Source organism: Muscardinus avellanarius (genome assembly GCF_963383645.1).
Source record: "Muscardinus avellanarius genome assembly, chromosome: 1".
In the NCBI taxonomy this organism is placed as follows: Eukaryota; Metazoa; Chordata; class Mammalia; order Rodentia; family Gliridae; genus Muscardinus; species Muscardinus avellanarius.
In genome coordinates, this window is record NC_137786.1 from 189,344,757 (window position 1) to 189,360,348 (window position 15,592).

General features: G+C 42.4%; 1 protein-coding gene across 1 annotated transcript in view; it reads left to right on the forward strand.

The window, feature by feature from the left end:
• SPON1 (spondin 1) overlaps positions 1-15,592 on the forward strand; it is a gene marked incomplete at both ends in the record, with an annotated part of 300,161 nt that overhangs the window by 21,777 nt on the left and 262,792 nt on the right. The window contains one exon of the mRNA XM_080707718.1: positions 3,047-3,153. Within this exon, the coding sequence (XP_080563844.1) occupies positions 3,047-3,153 (107 nt within the window). The remainder of the gene's footprint in view (positions 1-3,046; positions 3,154-15,592) is intronic.

The window sequence follows — 15,592 nt, forward strand, 5'->3', positions numbered from 1 at the left end:
TGATGGAGACCTAGGTTGGTTCCATATTTTGGCTATCATGAACTATGCTGCTATGAACATGGGTATGCATATGTTACTGTAGTTCTCTGATTTCAACCCCTTTGGAAAGATACCCAGTAGTGGTATAGCCAGATAGTATGGTGGATCCATTCCAAGTTTTCTAAGGAATCTCCACATTGATATCTGAGGTCCTTTTGACCCATGGAATTTGAGGGAATGGCTGCAGAGCAGGGCTTGCTTGCCTGTCTTAGGTAGTCCCTCAGAAACCACCTGTATTTATTTCCCAGGGCTGCCATGCACAATTCTGCTAACCAGTGACTTAAAACACGTATTTATTCTCTGATGGCTGTGGAGTCTGGAAGCTGGGAGTCAAGGCATCAGCAGACTGGGTTCCCTCTGTAGGCTCTGAGGAGATTGTGCTGGGCCTCCCTCCTAGCTTCTGGTTGCTAGCAATTCTTGACATCTGTGGTGTTAGATATATAACCCTGAGCCCTACCTCTGTCATCACATGGGATTCTTCCCTGTGTGTCTGGGTCTCTTCTAGTAAAGACACTGGACACATTGAATTCAAGGCCCACCCGAAACCAGTATAACCTCTTTTTTACATCCGTAAAGACTCTATGGTCACATTCCTACAAGCTGGAGGTTAGGATTTCAACTTTTTTTTTAAATTAGTGGCACTGGGGATTGATCCCAGGGGCATTCTACCTCTGAGCTACACCCAGGCCTTGTTTTACTTTTACTTGGAAACAGGGTCTCACTAGGTTGGTGAGAGTCTCACTAGTTGCTGAGGCTGTCCTCGAACCTGCAATCCTGTCTCAGCCTCTGAAGTACTGGGATTACAAGCATGCACCCTCACACCTGGCTCAACACACACACACACACACACACACACACACACACACACACACACTTGAGGATGTAATTAAACCCATACATAAAGTCTCAAATGAGGATTTGGGGGCAAGCGATTAAGTAAGTGCTCCCATGGAAACCAGCGAGGGAGCTGGAGAGAGAAGACCAGGACAAGTCTGTGACCACAGGCAAGGTCCCCCAGGTTAGTTTCAGTGTTTCTGCAGGGCTACTTTGGAGTGTAAAATGCCCATCTGTGTTGTCCTTGCTGGATTTAAAGAAATCTGGATGGAGTATTCTTACCATCTACTACTTTGTCTTCTACTCCCCTCCCTCCAGAAACAAGCTAAGTGGTTTTTAAGGTCACTCCCCCCTAATACTCTTAGATGCTTTGGGACTATCTGTCTGTCCCTCAGAGATTTTGGCTGTCTCTTGACATCACAACTTTTTTCTGTTTGGCACTGCTCAGGACCACACTTTTCTTACCCTATTGTGCTTTTTTTCATTCTTTCTTCTTACCTTCTAATCTTTTACAACCAGTCATGATGTGCCTTTCCTTTTGTGGGATGAACTGACCCATTAGAGCCTGCTACCTGCAATCTTTGTGTCTTAAATTTCTTTGCTATGATATCATTGTGTCGGTGGCTCATGGAGCACTGCCACATTATCCTAGAAAAGGGAGCTTCATTTTCAGGTCTGAAATCAGTGTGAGGAATTTGGAGGAAGAAGCGCTCCTTCCCAAATCGAGGTTCCTTATCATAATCACATGAATAGCACAGGTTAAATGAATTGATTTTTAAAGTTTAAAAATTAATAATCAGCCAATATTTGCAGAAGACCCATATCATGATGAATATATTCAGTATGTGAAGCCAGAAGAAGAGTTAAACTTGGGGAAGGGACCTTCAATTCTGGCCCTATGTTGGCCTCGGGATGATTTGATGACCTCGAGTGTCTATCTGTTCACATCCCTGCATTTTGGTTTCTTATCTGCAAAAGTGAAAGGCTGTATTAGAGGATATTTGAAGTTGTAATCGTCTATAAATCTGTATCTAAAGTGCAGAATCTTAGCACTTTAATTCAGTCAGTAAATTAACTTAAATCTCAATTTACATCAACATGAAGAAGCTTAGACATCTCTTAGATGTCAGGGATAGGTAGTAGGTAGGAGTCAAAGGGAATGAAAAGCCATTCCCTCTCCTGTATTCACCCATGATTCCAGCTGAAAAGACAGGTCAACAGGGAATCATAATTTGACATACGAAATTACAGTAAAAGATTTCCATCTCAGGAGACTGGGGACCCAATGGTGGGATGACCATCATTGCCTTGCTGAGAAGGCCTTTGCACTTTCAATAAGAAAATATATATTTTTTTAGTAGATGTGGAAAGGAAAAGTATAATATAGTCATAATGCAAGCTGCTATTACAAGTGACTCCTCACAGTGTAAGTGTATATCCAGTTGATGTTAAGTCTAATATGAATATTTCTGGTGAGTGGGTGATTCTTTGTGTACTTATTCAGAAACCCAGTTCCCAAAGTCCACGTGTGACTGCACTGTTCTTGACATGGGGCATCAGGGTCCTCTGTTGGCAGGCAGAGGTGGGAGAGCGAGAGAGGAGGATCATGGGAGAGTTCTGCACCATCCAGTTTTGGAAACGGCATCTATGATGTCTGTTCAGGTTCCTAACTGAAAGAGTTTCAGAAGAAGCAGCCCTACCTGCAAGGGAAGCTGGGAAACACTGTCTTGCTGTCTCTACAGAAAATGGAAATGTGTTTTGGAGAACACGCAGCAGTGTGTGTCATAAAAGGCATCTTTGAGGAGTGGGAGCTGTGAAGAGCTAAATTTCTGTCAGTCCAATCTAATGGAAATATAACATGAGGTAATTGTCAAGAATGGATGAAATGTCTGACCAGGGACTATCTATATCAAACTGGGGTTATTGAGAGAGACTCACTATGGCCCTGGCTGGCTCAAGAATTTTCGAGTGAAAGAGCGGATCAGGCATTTAGCGGGTTCTGAGACGTCAGAGGGAGCTGAGGGAAGTGGGCTGTGGGCGTCTATTCTATAGGTGAGCCTTTCCTGCGTCCTCCCTTTCGCCCCACAGGTGTGGGATGTTGATGGAGAGCTCGAGCTCTCCTGTTTGCACAGCTGATTCTTCTGCTTAGAATTTTTCCCCTTCTCTCTTGTAGTGACGCTCTCAGCAGCTCCTCCCTCCTACTTCAGAGGCTTCACCTTGATCGCCCTCAAAGAGAACAGAGAGGGCGATAAGGAAGAAGACCATGCTGGCAGCTTCCAGGTAAGATCCAGCTGGACGTTTGCAGAGGCCCTCCCTGCCCTGGCAGGTGGGAGCCTTGTGAATGGGGTACATGCTGAGGACTCTGTGTCCAAGGAGAAGGCCAGGTCTCAGCTGGCTTCTCACACCGTTCTTTGACCACTGTCCAGGTGGGTCAGCTCCCAGGCAAAGACCATAATAGAGGAGGTGGCAATCCTGTCGCAGCAGGGGGCCACCAGGCAGGGGCTGCTCCGTCCTTTTTTTCTCTGGCTGCCAGTGCCAAAGGCATTGGCAGCCTGGCCTGGTGAGTCCCAGCGAGGCCCTGTGGCTTCCCCTGCACAGGGATTTCGTGATTGACTGGTAATTCGGTAATTCTCAAGTGTAAAATGGACAAGAGCCCAGGACCGCCAGACTGGAAGGGAGTTCAAAGCACAGGAGAAGGACTATTAAGGGAACTTAAGGATTGATTTATGAAGGAAGATTAAAAGAATTACACATGCTTTGCTTGGCTAAATGAACAGGGCCAAGTTTAAGAGGTGGTAATGGTCTTTGAATGTCAGTCCTTGCAGTGTGAGCTCCTCACAGGGTGGCTTCTTTTGACTTTGTACAAAAGGGCACAGCAAGAAGAAAGTGGGTCGGGAGAAGAAAGGGAATCTCAAAGGCAGGCCTGACAGCGAGTTGCATTTCACTGAGGAATATTCTTCCAAGGGAAGTGGCAGAAACATTGCCTCTCTCGGGGGCTTAGGGAAGGGCCAGCGAGTTGTCCGAAGGCATCCCAGAAGGACTGGGGCGACTCCAGGGGTGGCCCAGCCAAATTCCCTGTAACCATTTTTGTCTCCAGTTTCCATTGTTCTGGAATTTATTTTCATCTGGCATTTGCAAACTTATAAGGAAATTTAAAAAATCTCACATGCAGGAAGAATGCTTACATTCATAGCTAGCGACTAGGGATGCAATTAAAATTTGTGGGTTCCTCAGGAGACCCTTTCCCCAAATATTTCCCCATCCAAAGACATTTTTTTTTTAATCTTTAGGGCCAAGTTGTAATTTAGAGTCCTGTGATTTAAAAATTTTGTTTCTGATTATCTAGGTTGTGAGTTTTCTGGCCCAAGGAGACTGTTATTTCATGCTCATGCTCACTGTAATATCCTTCTATGGCAAGGAACATGTGTGTGTGTGTGTGTGTGTGTGTGTGTGTGTGTGTGTGTGTGTGTATATGTGGTTTGGCACTGGTGGTTGAACCCAGGAATGTTATACCTATGAGCTACACTCCTAGCCTCATTTTATTATATATACATAGATATATATTTTTAAGGGGGGGTCTGGGGATGGAACCCAGGGGCATTCGACTGCTGAGATACACCCCTTGCCCTATTTTTTATTCTTTTTTTTGAAACAGGGTCTCACTAAGTTCTAGAAGGCCTAAGTAGCTGAGGCTGTGAACCACAATTCTCTGGTCTCTATCTCCCAAATGCTGGGATTACAAGTGTCTACCACCACACCAGGCTTATCTTTTTATTTTTTATATTGAAACAGGGTCTCACTAAGTTGCTGAGTCTGGCCTCAAATCTGCTATCTTCCTGTCTCAACCTCCCAAATACTAGAATTACAGGCAAGTACCACCAGGCCCTGCTAGGGAACTTCTTTTATTTTTAATCTGAAAGATAATATTAACAACAGCCAAGGCTGAAGTGCTTACTATAAACCAGGTACTACCTTAGGGCTTTACCATGACTTCATTTATCTTATCTTATCTTAGTTTAATTACCTTATCTTTGTTAAATTATCAAAATAGCTCTAGGATTTAGCTACTATTATCCCCATTTTCAGACCAGGAAATTGAAACTGGAGAGATTAAGTCTTGCCTAAGTGGCCAGTAGTCAGAAGGCCATCTCCAGGGAGGTGTCTGATTTGGAAGCTATCAGTTTCCTACAATACTGAGCAAGCTCCTGGCACATGTGTTTGGACAGTGGTTCCCTGAGTTTGCCATTATGGGAAAAGGAAGGTACACACACGTGCCAGCCTAGAAAGCATAAAATAGAATCCCACTGGCTTTGTTATTATCCTTTGGAAGTATAGATGCTTTATCAGACTCTGGCAGCTGAGAGCTGTAGGCACCTGAGTGGCAGGAGAGGTGGTCTAAGGAGGGAAAATTGTGTGTGTGTGTGTGGGGGGGGGGGGTACTGTGAACTTATTTTTCACCACTGCAAAATTGGTCAGCTTCATAGAGATACTTAGCTGTATATACCAAAAGAATTGAGAGCAGGGACATGAACAGATGTTTGTACACCAGTGCTCATAGCTGCATTATGCACAAAAGATGGAAAGAACCCAAATGTCCACTGACAAAATGTGGTTTATTTATTCAAAGAAATATTACTCCGCCTTAAAAAGGAAAGAAATTTTGACACATGATTCTACACAGATGGACCTTGAAGAACTTATGCTAAGTGGAATAAGTCAGGTACCAAAGGACAAATATTATATAATTCACATATTGGAGTTACCTAGGATAGTCACATTCATAGAGACAAAGTAGATGGTGGTTGCCAGGAGCTAGGGGAAAGAGCAAATAGAGAAATATTTAATGGGTATAGAGTTACAGTTAGGAAAAATGAAGAAAGTTCTAGAGATGGGTGATGGTGACGGTTGCACAGCAATATGAATGTATTTTATGTCACTGAACCATATATACTTACAAGTGGTAAATTTTATGTTATGTATAAAAAATATAGTACCCATAAAAATGGTGCTCAGAGTCAGGCCTAATGGAGTCATGGCTCCTTCCTTCACTGTTGTTCTGGCTAACTTCAAGACGCTGATGGTCCTCTCAGCTCCATATTGTTCTGCTAGCGTAGTCCTTGACCTTGCAACTGATAGGTGGATATGAGGCCCAGCTTGCAGTCAGTAAATAAATATTTTCCAAATAAATGAATGAGCAGATGCCTCATTCTGTCGGTGTCCACAGCTCAGTCCTATCCAGGGCTGCTCTGAAGCTCCTACCTCTGTGATTCTTCCTTCCTCTTCCTCTTGGAGCTTCCAACATCTGTCCTTGTAACGTGGCAGGCTTCTCAGAGCGTGGTCTCACCAACAGCATCAGTACCTCCTGGGAACTTGTTAAAGATGCAAGACCTCGGCCCACAGAACCAGACATCGTGAGGGTGGGCCTCCACCACCTGTGTTTTAAAGGACCCTTCAGGGCGAATAAGGCAGGGCCTGCTCGGGTTTGAGAATGGCAGCCCAAATGAGACACGGACCTGCTGTCCAACTGTACATCATCCACCACCAAGGGACTAGCGTTTCCAGCCGCTCTTGATGGATTGTAGTGGGATGAGGATATGAAATGCTTAGCACGCAGTAATAACGATGGCTAACACTTCCTTAGAGCAGGCCGGCGCTGTTGTGAGTAGCTTCTGTTCTGAACTGATTTAATCCTCAGAGCAGCACAATGCGGTGAGCATTGTTATCCTATTTTTCACAGAAAAGGAACTTGTGGCACAGAACAATTAAGGAACTTGCCTAATTCCACCCAGCTCTAAGTGATAAAGCTGGGATTCAAACCCAGGCAAGAGCTTCGGGTCCCTGCTGGTAACCACAGAACACACTGCCTCTTACTGTGTGCATGTTGGGTGAAACAGTGAGGGCCTACTACAGGCTGTTCTGATAGTGGGCTCTATTTGGGTGCCTTATATGCTTTCTCCCACTTCCTTCTTTTGGCAACCTTGTTGGGTAAGAATTGGTGTCCCGGTTTTTCAGATGATGAAATTGAGTCTCCAAGGGGTTGAGTAAATTCATTAACACAATCCAACATCTCCAGGATCCAAACACACTGTGCTGTGTTTTTTTTCCTGCTTTATCTCCTCACCCATACTCTGGGGCTAGGCCATTAAAATGCACACTCCACTTGGTAACATGCCACCTCCATCTTCCCAGGGGCTAGAGGGGGAGGAGACACAGCCCCAGCCCCATCTTACCTCTCTTGCTCTTTGTGTGTGTATGGGTATGTGTGTGTGTATTACTAGGGACAAACCCAGGAACATTCTACCTCTGAGCGATACCCCAGCTCTATTATTTATTTATTTATTTATTTATTTGGGAGTACTGGGGATTAAACCTAGGGGCATTTACCTCCAAGCTATACCCCAACCCTATTTTTTAATTTTTTATCTTTGAAACAGGGTCTCACTAAATTGAAGAGCTCCTCACTATCCGAGGATGGTCATGAACCTGCAATTCTCTTTTCTCAGTCTCCCAAGTACTGGGATTACAAGCCTGAAACACCAAGCCTGGTTTCCTGTTTTTCATTTTGAAACAGGATCTCACTAAGTTGCTGAGGGTCTTCCTAAGTTTCTAAGGCTGGCCTGAACCTGCAATCCTCCTGTTTCAACCTCCTAACTACTGAAATTACAGGTGTGTGCCACCCTGCCCAACCCCCTCACTCCTAAAAGATGTGGCAGCTACACTTTTTCCTTCCCACTCTAACATGCAAGTGTCTCCTCTGTGTCACAGCTGGAGTTGTTCATTTATTCAGCAGCAGCTACTGAATGCCTCCCTTGTGCTGGGTGCTGAATTGGCACTGGGAGCATAGTGGTGAGAGAAGTAGACACAGTCCTGAGGTCATGGAGCTTATGAGTGACCTTGAGATCTTCCCTTCAGTTAGGTTGTATTGCTGGCAGGTAGGCAGGCAGTCAACAAGTCATCTGCTAGAAGAGGAGCAAACTACAAATGCCAATTTAAAAAAACACATAGTGACCAAGATATAGTAATATATACCTCTTTAATACCTTCACTCCAAATAGGATAAATTTGAAGACTTCACTACAAACTTGAATACTTCTAAAATCTAGGTAGAGATTATAGCCCTGGTTCTAAAAGTGACTTTGAAAATGGGTTATTTTGCTTCTCAATGAGTGAACCCTTACCCAGAGAACACAGACTCACTAAGTACCCACACAACAAAAGTGAACATCAATGCTACCTTAGGCTTAGTGGGAGGAAGTGGGGTCCTTGGCTGGGGGAGTAAGGATGGGCCACCTCTGACTCCACAGGCTCCAGGGTAGCGGCATTGGTACACAGGGTATCTAGCTTCTAGAGAGAAGAGAGATGTGGAATCCCTCTTCTGAGCTAGCTGGTATACTTGTGGTTAGTTGAAAGGGGGCAAGTACCAGGTGTGGCGGCGCACACCTGTAATCGCAGTACCTAGGGGACAGAGACAAGAGGATCACAGGTTTGAGGCCAGCCTCAGCAACTTAGTTCAGACCCTGTTGCAAAATAAAATAAAAAGGGCTGAAAACTCAGAGAGAAAATGCCTCTGGGATCAATCTCTAGTACCGAAACAATGGAGGAACTGGCATTTAGAGACTATACTTCTGCACAAAAGGAATTCACCAATCCTAAATTTTTGTATTATCAAAAATGTATTGCTCCCTGGACAGCTGTGTCCAGTCAGTTCCCAGTTTCCTCTCTTTCCTCCTTCAGGTCTCTGTCCATATGTCCCTTTCCAAGGAAAGCCAGCCCTAAAGACCCATGTAAACCTTCACTTTGCCCCTCGGGCCTCGGATCTAGACTTGCTCTTTTTCTTCACTTCATTTTGTCCATTGCATTTATTGACACCTGACATGCTAATCTGTTTCGGTTAATGACTTGGGTTCCATCTGCCCCTCCCCAAGAACCATAAATTCTACATGGCAGGGATCTTTTATCTGTCTTATTTGCTGCTGTATCTTCCACCCCAACAGCAAATATGCCCAGTATAGAGAAGGCACTCAAATATTTATTGATAGAACTTTAAGTACAGTATTTGCACTAAAACTTAAACTGATAATTTATTTTTAGTTTAAAGCCTGTAGGCACCAACCAGATTAAGCAACAGTCTGCTCATCACAGAGAGACAGTCTCCTAACAAAGGAATATTTTTCTGAGATTTAGTAATTAATTCTTCTGTATTCTATGTTTAAACTATTCTTGTAATTTCTTTATTAATGATAACTATGTATTAGCATCCAGTAGGTTCTGAGCCATGTTAGAACCTGAAAAAGGTTTTGGCACTTTTTTAAATAATAAAATGCTATTGCAAGCTTTATCTCAGGAATTCTCTCTGCATTTGTAGGAAAACTTACTCATCTTAAGTTAACATCATCTAATTTATCATTACCCTTATATTGGGATTTTTAAAAATCTGCCATTCACTATTACAAATAATGGAATAAAAACAGTTTCCTGAATAACACTTTCTCTTTTCCCACTTGGCATTCATATTTTAGGAAGTGTATTTATAAATAGAAAGGATATGGGCATTTTATGTGGTTTTGATGTGTGTTGCCAGGGCCCCCCCCCTCTCTCTCTCACACACACACACACACACACACACACACACACATACACACAATTTCTCTCAACATTTTTGTGTGTGTGGGTGTGGGTCTGGAAATGGAACCTAGGGGCATTCGACCTCTGAGCTACACCCCCTGCCCTATTTTTTTTTTTATTCTTTATTTTGAAACAGGGTCTCACTGAGTTGTGAAGGGCCTCACTCAGTAGCTGAGGCTGGCCGCCAATCACGATCCTCGGTCTCAGCCTCCTGAATGCTGGGATTACAAGCCTGCGCCACCACGCCCATCTTCAACATTTTTTAAAACAGCGTGAATATGGGCTTTCCAGTACAGTAGCTGTGCCCACTGACTAGAAGGAAACCATTAAACAAACAAACAGAAAATATCCTAGAGCTTTTAATTGCCTATCAGGTCAGATTAAGTATTTATGAGAAAGGACCATGAAAACTAGGGAGGTCTCAGGATGCTTCCTAGGAGCAGACATCCAGAACGCAGGCACTAGGTTTCTAATGGGATGCTTAGTCCATCCTGAGAGAGCCTACCATCTTCCCTTTTACAATTCAGTATAGAGTGGACCTTGCTAACGAATGAGTATTGTGATATAAAATATGTCAAGGATATTCTTCATTTTTCATACAGATATTTTTCTTTGGAAAAGTCATTACATTTTATAATTACTTGTAGGATTATTTGTTTCCTATTGGTCTATCCCACCAAACAGTAGGGCAGAGCCATGCCTGTTTTGATCACTATTACATTTCTAACAACGAGCACTGTGTGTGGTACCTGGTGGACACTGGAGAAGTATTTGTTGAAATGAATTTATGAATGCATTCATTGCCACCCATGTGAAAGACGACATGTGGAAAGGAATAAATTTAAGACACGGTCTCTATTGTTAAGAGGTCAAGGTCTACAGCAGAACTTCTCAGCCCTGGTATGTGCACCATGGGCACCGAGGGACCACACAGAAGTTGCAGGAGAGTCCAGATGTTTATTTCCTTGGATAGCGGGGTTGCCTCATCTGTTCATTATATGGAAACACTTATTTCTCGTGTGTGACATAAGGAGAACATCACAGAAAGAACCATATTGCGGTGTGCTAGCTACTATGAACTGCTGCTGGTGCACACATAAAGAACCATTTGCAGGAGGCGAGTGCTAACTAGGAAGGACAGAAAGGACATTCATAGAGATGATGATTTTGAGCTATCTCAGGGCAGATGAATTTTGCAACTGGACATGAGGTAAAGAGGAAGGATGATGAGCACTCTACTCTTTCCTCACAGCTTTTTTAAAAAACATTTTGTCCCTCTTTTCTTTGATATTTAAAATGCTCTCAGTGCATTGTGGTTATACATCATAGTGAGAGTCAAAGCGATGCATTCATTATGGACACAACATCTCTTGGTGTGTCTCCCTCTCCACTCACCCGCTTCCCGCCTCCTTCCCTGTACCTGCTAGTGCAGTGGGCAGTGATGCCTTCATACACAAATGGAACATCATTTGGTCTGTTTCCTTCTCAAAACTCATTTCCCCTTCCCTTCCCCTCCTCCCAACCCCCTCCTACTGTTCTGCTGTGTCTCTCTCCTCATTTTCATAAGTCTATTTTCTTTTCTATTTTCTCTCTAGTTTCCACAAGAGAAAACATGTGGTCTTCAATTTGCTGAGTCTGGCAGACCTCAGCATAATGTTCTCTAGTTCCATCCATTTTCTAGCATATGACATAACTTGGTTCTTTTTATTTTTTTTATTTGGTACTGGGGACTGAGTCTGGGGACATTCTACCTCTAAGCTATCCTCTAGATCTATTTTATTTTTATTTTGAAACTGGGTCTCACAGGTTGATGAAAGTCTCACTACTTGCTGAGGCTGTCCTCAAACCTAGGATCTTCCTGTCTCAGCCTTCCAAGTGCTGGGATTACAAGTGTGCACCACCACACCCGGCTTAACTTTATTTTTTGTGCCTGAGTAAAAACTCCATTTTGTATATATATCACATTTTCTTTATCCATTCATCTGTTGATGGACACCAATGTTGGTTCCATAACTTGGCTATTGCTATAAATATGGGTATGTGTGTGTCACTATAGTGTTCTAATTCTTTTGGAAAGACACCCAAGAGTAGTACAGCTGTGTCATATGGTGGTTCTATTCCTAGTCTTTTGAGGAACCTTCATATAGATCTCCATAGTGGTTGTACTAAGTTGCAGTCCCACCAACAGGGTATAAATGTTCCTTTTCCCCACATCCTCACCAGTAATTGCTATTGTTTATAGCCTTGATGATTGCTATTCTAACTGGAATTAAATGGATTCTTATTTTTTATACCTCTATTTTAAAACATGCCACATTTAATTTTTTTGCTATATCTTCTTTGACAAGTACATAAAGGCTCACAAAAGCATAGCAAAAGTGTTCATTAATAATAAATGAATAAATAAAGCGGGGATAAATGACACACTCGGCCTGCCTCACATGGTGTAAAATGTCTTCATAGAGCTGTGATCCTAAAAGAACCATCACAAGGACACATTTTAAAGCCAGGCCTGGTGGCACACACCTATAATCCTAGTAGTTGGGAAACTGAGACAAGAGGATCACAGGTTCCAGGCCAGCTCAGCAACTTAGCAAAACCTTTAGCAACTAAGTGAGTCCTTGTTTCAAAAAAATAATAAAACAAAGGGCTGGGATTGTAGTTCAGTGTAGAATGCCTCTGGACTCACTCAATTCCCTTTACAAACACACACACACACACACACACACACACACACACACACACACACATTTTAAAAGTGATGTCCATACCTCTTTTTTTTAGCACTTAGTTTTCTTCCTGTAAAAATAATTTGTAAAAAGAACAAGAAGCAGGGTTGAGGGGTAGCGCCATGATAGAGTGCTAGCTTAGCAGCATGGAGTACTGGGTAGGGATGCTGGGTCCTCAGGCTTCCACAGCCTCATTTCTGATGCCTGCTACCAGAATGGACAAAAAGTAATTTTCCTCCCAAGCAACAAGCCCTGAGTCTGGGAACCACATCCTTCTCCAGACTTATATGTCACTCCTTGTAACTGAATGTATCTGGGCTTTGTGTGTGTGTGTGTGTGTGATGGTACTGGGGTTCCTGAAAACCCTTCTACCTCCGGGTTACACTCCCAGACCTATTTTTATATTTTTTTGTTTGGAAACAGGGTCTCTTACGCCAACGCGGCTGGCTTCGAACCTGCGCGATCCTCCTGTCTCTGCCTCCCAAGCGCGGGGATTACAAGCGTGAGCCGCCACGCCCGGCTGTATCTGGGCTTTGGGATGAAAACTACAGAAAAGGATAAATACAAAGATGGAAAAAGAAGAAATAAAAATGTATCATTTTATAATTTAGAGATAAACACTTTCACATTTGACTATATTTCCTCTCTGATTTATCATATATACATATATATTTTATATGTGTTAATTCATATAATTTTATATATAACTTTTTCAACAAAGTATTGAAACCCCACTATCCAGCTGCTTGTTAATAAATATGAGCATATAGTAGTACAATTAAATATTATTGCATAATATTATGGCTATAATATTTTATCATTCTATTGAATTATGATTATTCAACCATAACTATTACTGGGTAAGATAAGTGGTTCTAGTTTTCTTTTTCTTTACTTTTATAAAAAATACTTTATTGAATACCTTAATACATAAATATTTACATCTAGGAATTTTTCGGTATGATTAATTTCAAGAACAAAATTATAGGTCCAAACTAGTTTCCTTCTGTATGCAGACACATATACATGTTCACATCTGAACATACACATGTGACTTCCTTTATTTCTCAAGGTGGTCATTTGGTTTTTCAGTATGACAGTGGTCGGCACACAGGATCATCACAGTGGAATATTTTTATTACTTTTAGTCTGTTCTTCTTACTGAAAAAGGACCATGTATAGCTGAGTACTTCTCTAAGTCTTGCTTAGCTTTGCTACTTAAAAATATATAGTTGTTGTGTGGAAAGAACATGGGTTTTAGAATCATCCCATGCAGGCTCATATTCTGCCTCTACTAGATAGGTCAAGGAGTCACTTAATTCTTCTGAAACTTAGTTCCATGAAATAATACATGTAAAATGCCCAAGACAGTGGCTAGATATAATGGATTCCCAATCACATCGCTTCCTTCTGGGCCAGCTGCCTAGCATGTGCTTTCCATACCTCTGTGCACAGTGAATTATGAACTCCCTTCCTCGGTAGATGTGAGCCCAGATTGGCCACCAGGAGCAGGGCTGAATCTCGTCTTGGGTATGAGTGACTAGCTCTTTGTCCAGCCTCCTAGAAGAGGGACTGAGAAGCAGGCTTCATCTTCACTTAATATGATTGAGAAGGCTATAAAGTAAAATGCAACATTTAAGCATTACTGGACACATGATACCCAACACCCTGTTCAATGCAGGTGTTTGGGCATTGGCTGGGCTCCATCATTAGTTCTTTTTTTTTTTTAAATGAATTACTTCCATATAGAAGCTTAACTTGAAAATGAAGTTCAAATCATACTTTGGCAAAAGCCTTCACATGAGGGGTGTGAGCAGACCAGAGATGTCAGCAGTCACCTCCAGGGACTCTTACTTGCTTCACATGGTGCATGAGTTCTTTCCCTCTGGGCTGGAAGTTCTACAAGAACAAGAAGTGTTTCTTTCACAACAGCACACTCAGGCCAGGGACAGCACCAATACATAGTCAGAGCTCAGTAAATAATTTGTCACACAGTAAGTGTATTAACTTCCTGTCAGACTCTCTGCCATGAGGTAGGCACTCTTACCCCTCTTTGCACACAAGGTAATACTGAGGCAGTTAGACATTTGACCAAGGGCACAGAGCTGGTAAGTGGTGGTGAGTAAAGATGAAGCTGTCTAAAGTCTGTATCATTTTCTCTATTCTGTATTTTGTGGCTCAAAGGACAAGTACATGGGAGAAACTAAGATAGAAAGAACTCAACCTCTTGGTCCCCTGAAATCCTTTCTGCATTGTTCCAAGGATCACACAAAGTTTTTCACTTTACAGGTCTGTTATCCTCAGGTTTCAGCCCCTCAAATGCTACTCGGTCTTTCCTAACATCCAGGTCTTCTTTTCACCCCTTTAGAATCCGTGCCCTAGCCGGGCATGGTGGCACACGCTTGTAATCCCCGCTCTTGGGAGGCAGAGACAAGAGGATCACGGAGGTTTGAAGCCAGCCGTGCTGGCTTGAGAGACCCTGTTTCCAAATAAAAATATATTTTAAAAAAATAGGTCTGGAAGTGTAGCCCTGAGGTAGAAGGGCTTTTAGGAACCCCAGTACCACCAAAAAAAGAATCCGTGCCCTGCCCACCTCTGAACTCAAGCACTGGACACATCGCTTTGTTATAGTTCACACACAGGGCTGCCCTGATATGTTAAATTCCCATTCTCCTACAAGAATCTGCAAAGGCAGAAACCTGGGCCGTGGCCACTTCTGTATTCCCATGGGCTATTCAGGGCCTGCCTGGCACACTGGCCAGTTGATAAATGTTTTCCAAATTGATGGATGACTGCCACTGGGTTTCCTGGCCCTACCACTGGTCTGCTGGCACTAGTCGTTCTCATACTTTCCTGCATGAGAATCACCATTGTTTCCACATCTGTTTTCTAAAGGTCTGGAAATCATTTTCAAATTCATGATAAGATTATTTAGCAGTAATATATAACTTCGACTGCCTAAAAGAACTTATATTATGTATCAAGTGTGTTTTCTTTTTAAATGCCAGTAAGTCACTGTATGATACTTGGACATCTTTAAAATGAGAATGATCCATTTTTATACCAGATCTAACTACTCGATGGCATAAGTCTTAATTATGATTTTGCAAACACTGGAAGCCATCGTGTTAGTTTTTAAAATAGAGCTAAATTCAAAGAGTGAATGAATCATTGGTTACTGAAATAGTAACTTATTATAGGATATTTAGGCAAATTTTAAATATTATAATTAATATAGCTATGTAAACTTTGATAAAGAAATCCTTTTCTTTATTTGTGAGTAAACAAATGAGCCTACTGTGGACAAGTCATGTTCTAGGGTCTATGAATATGGCTGTGACTATAACAAACAAAAGTCCTTGCCC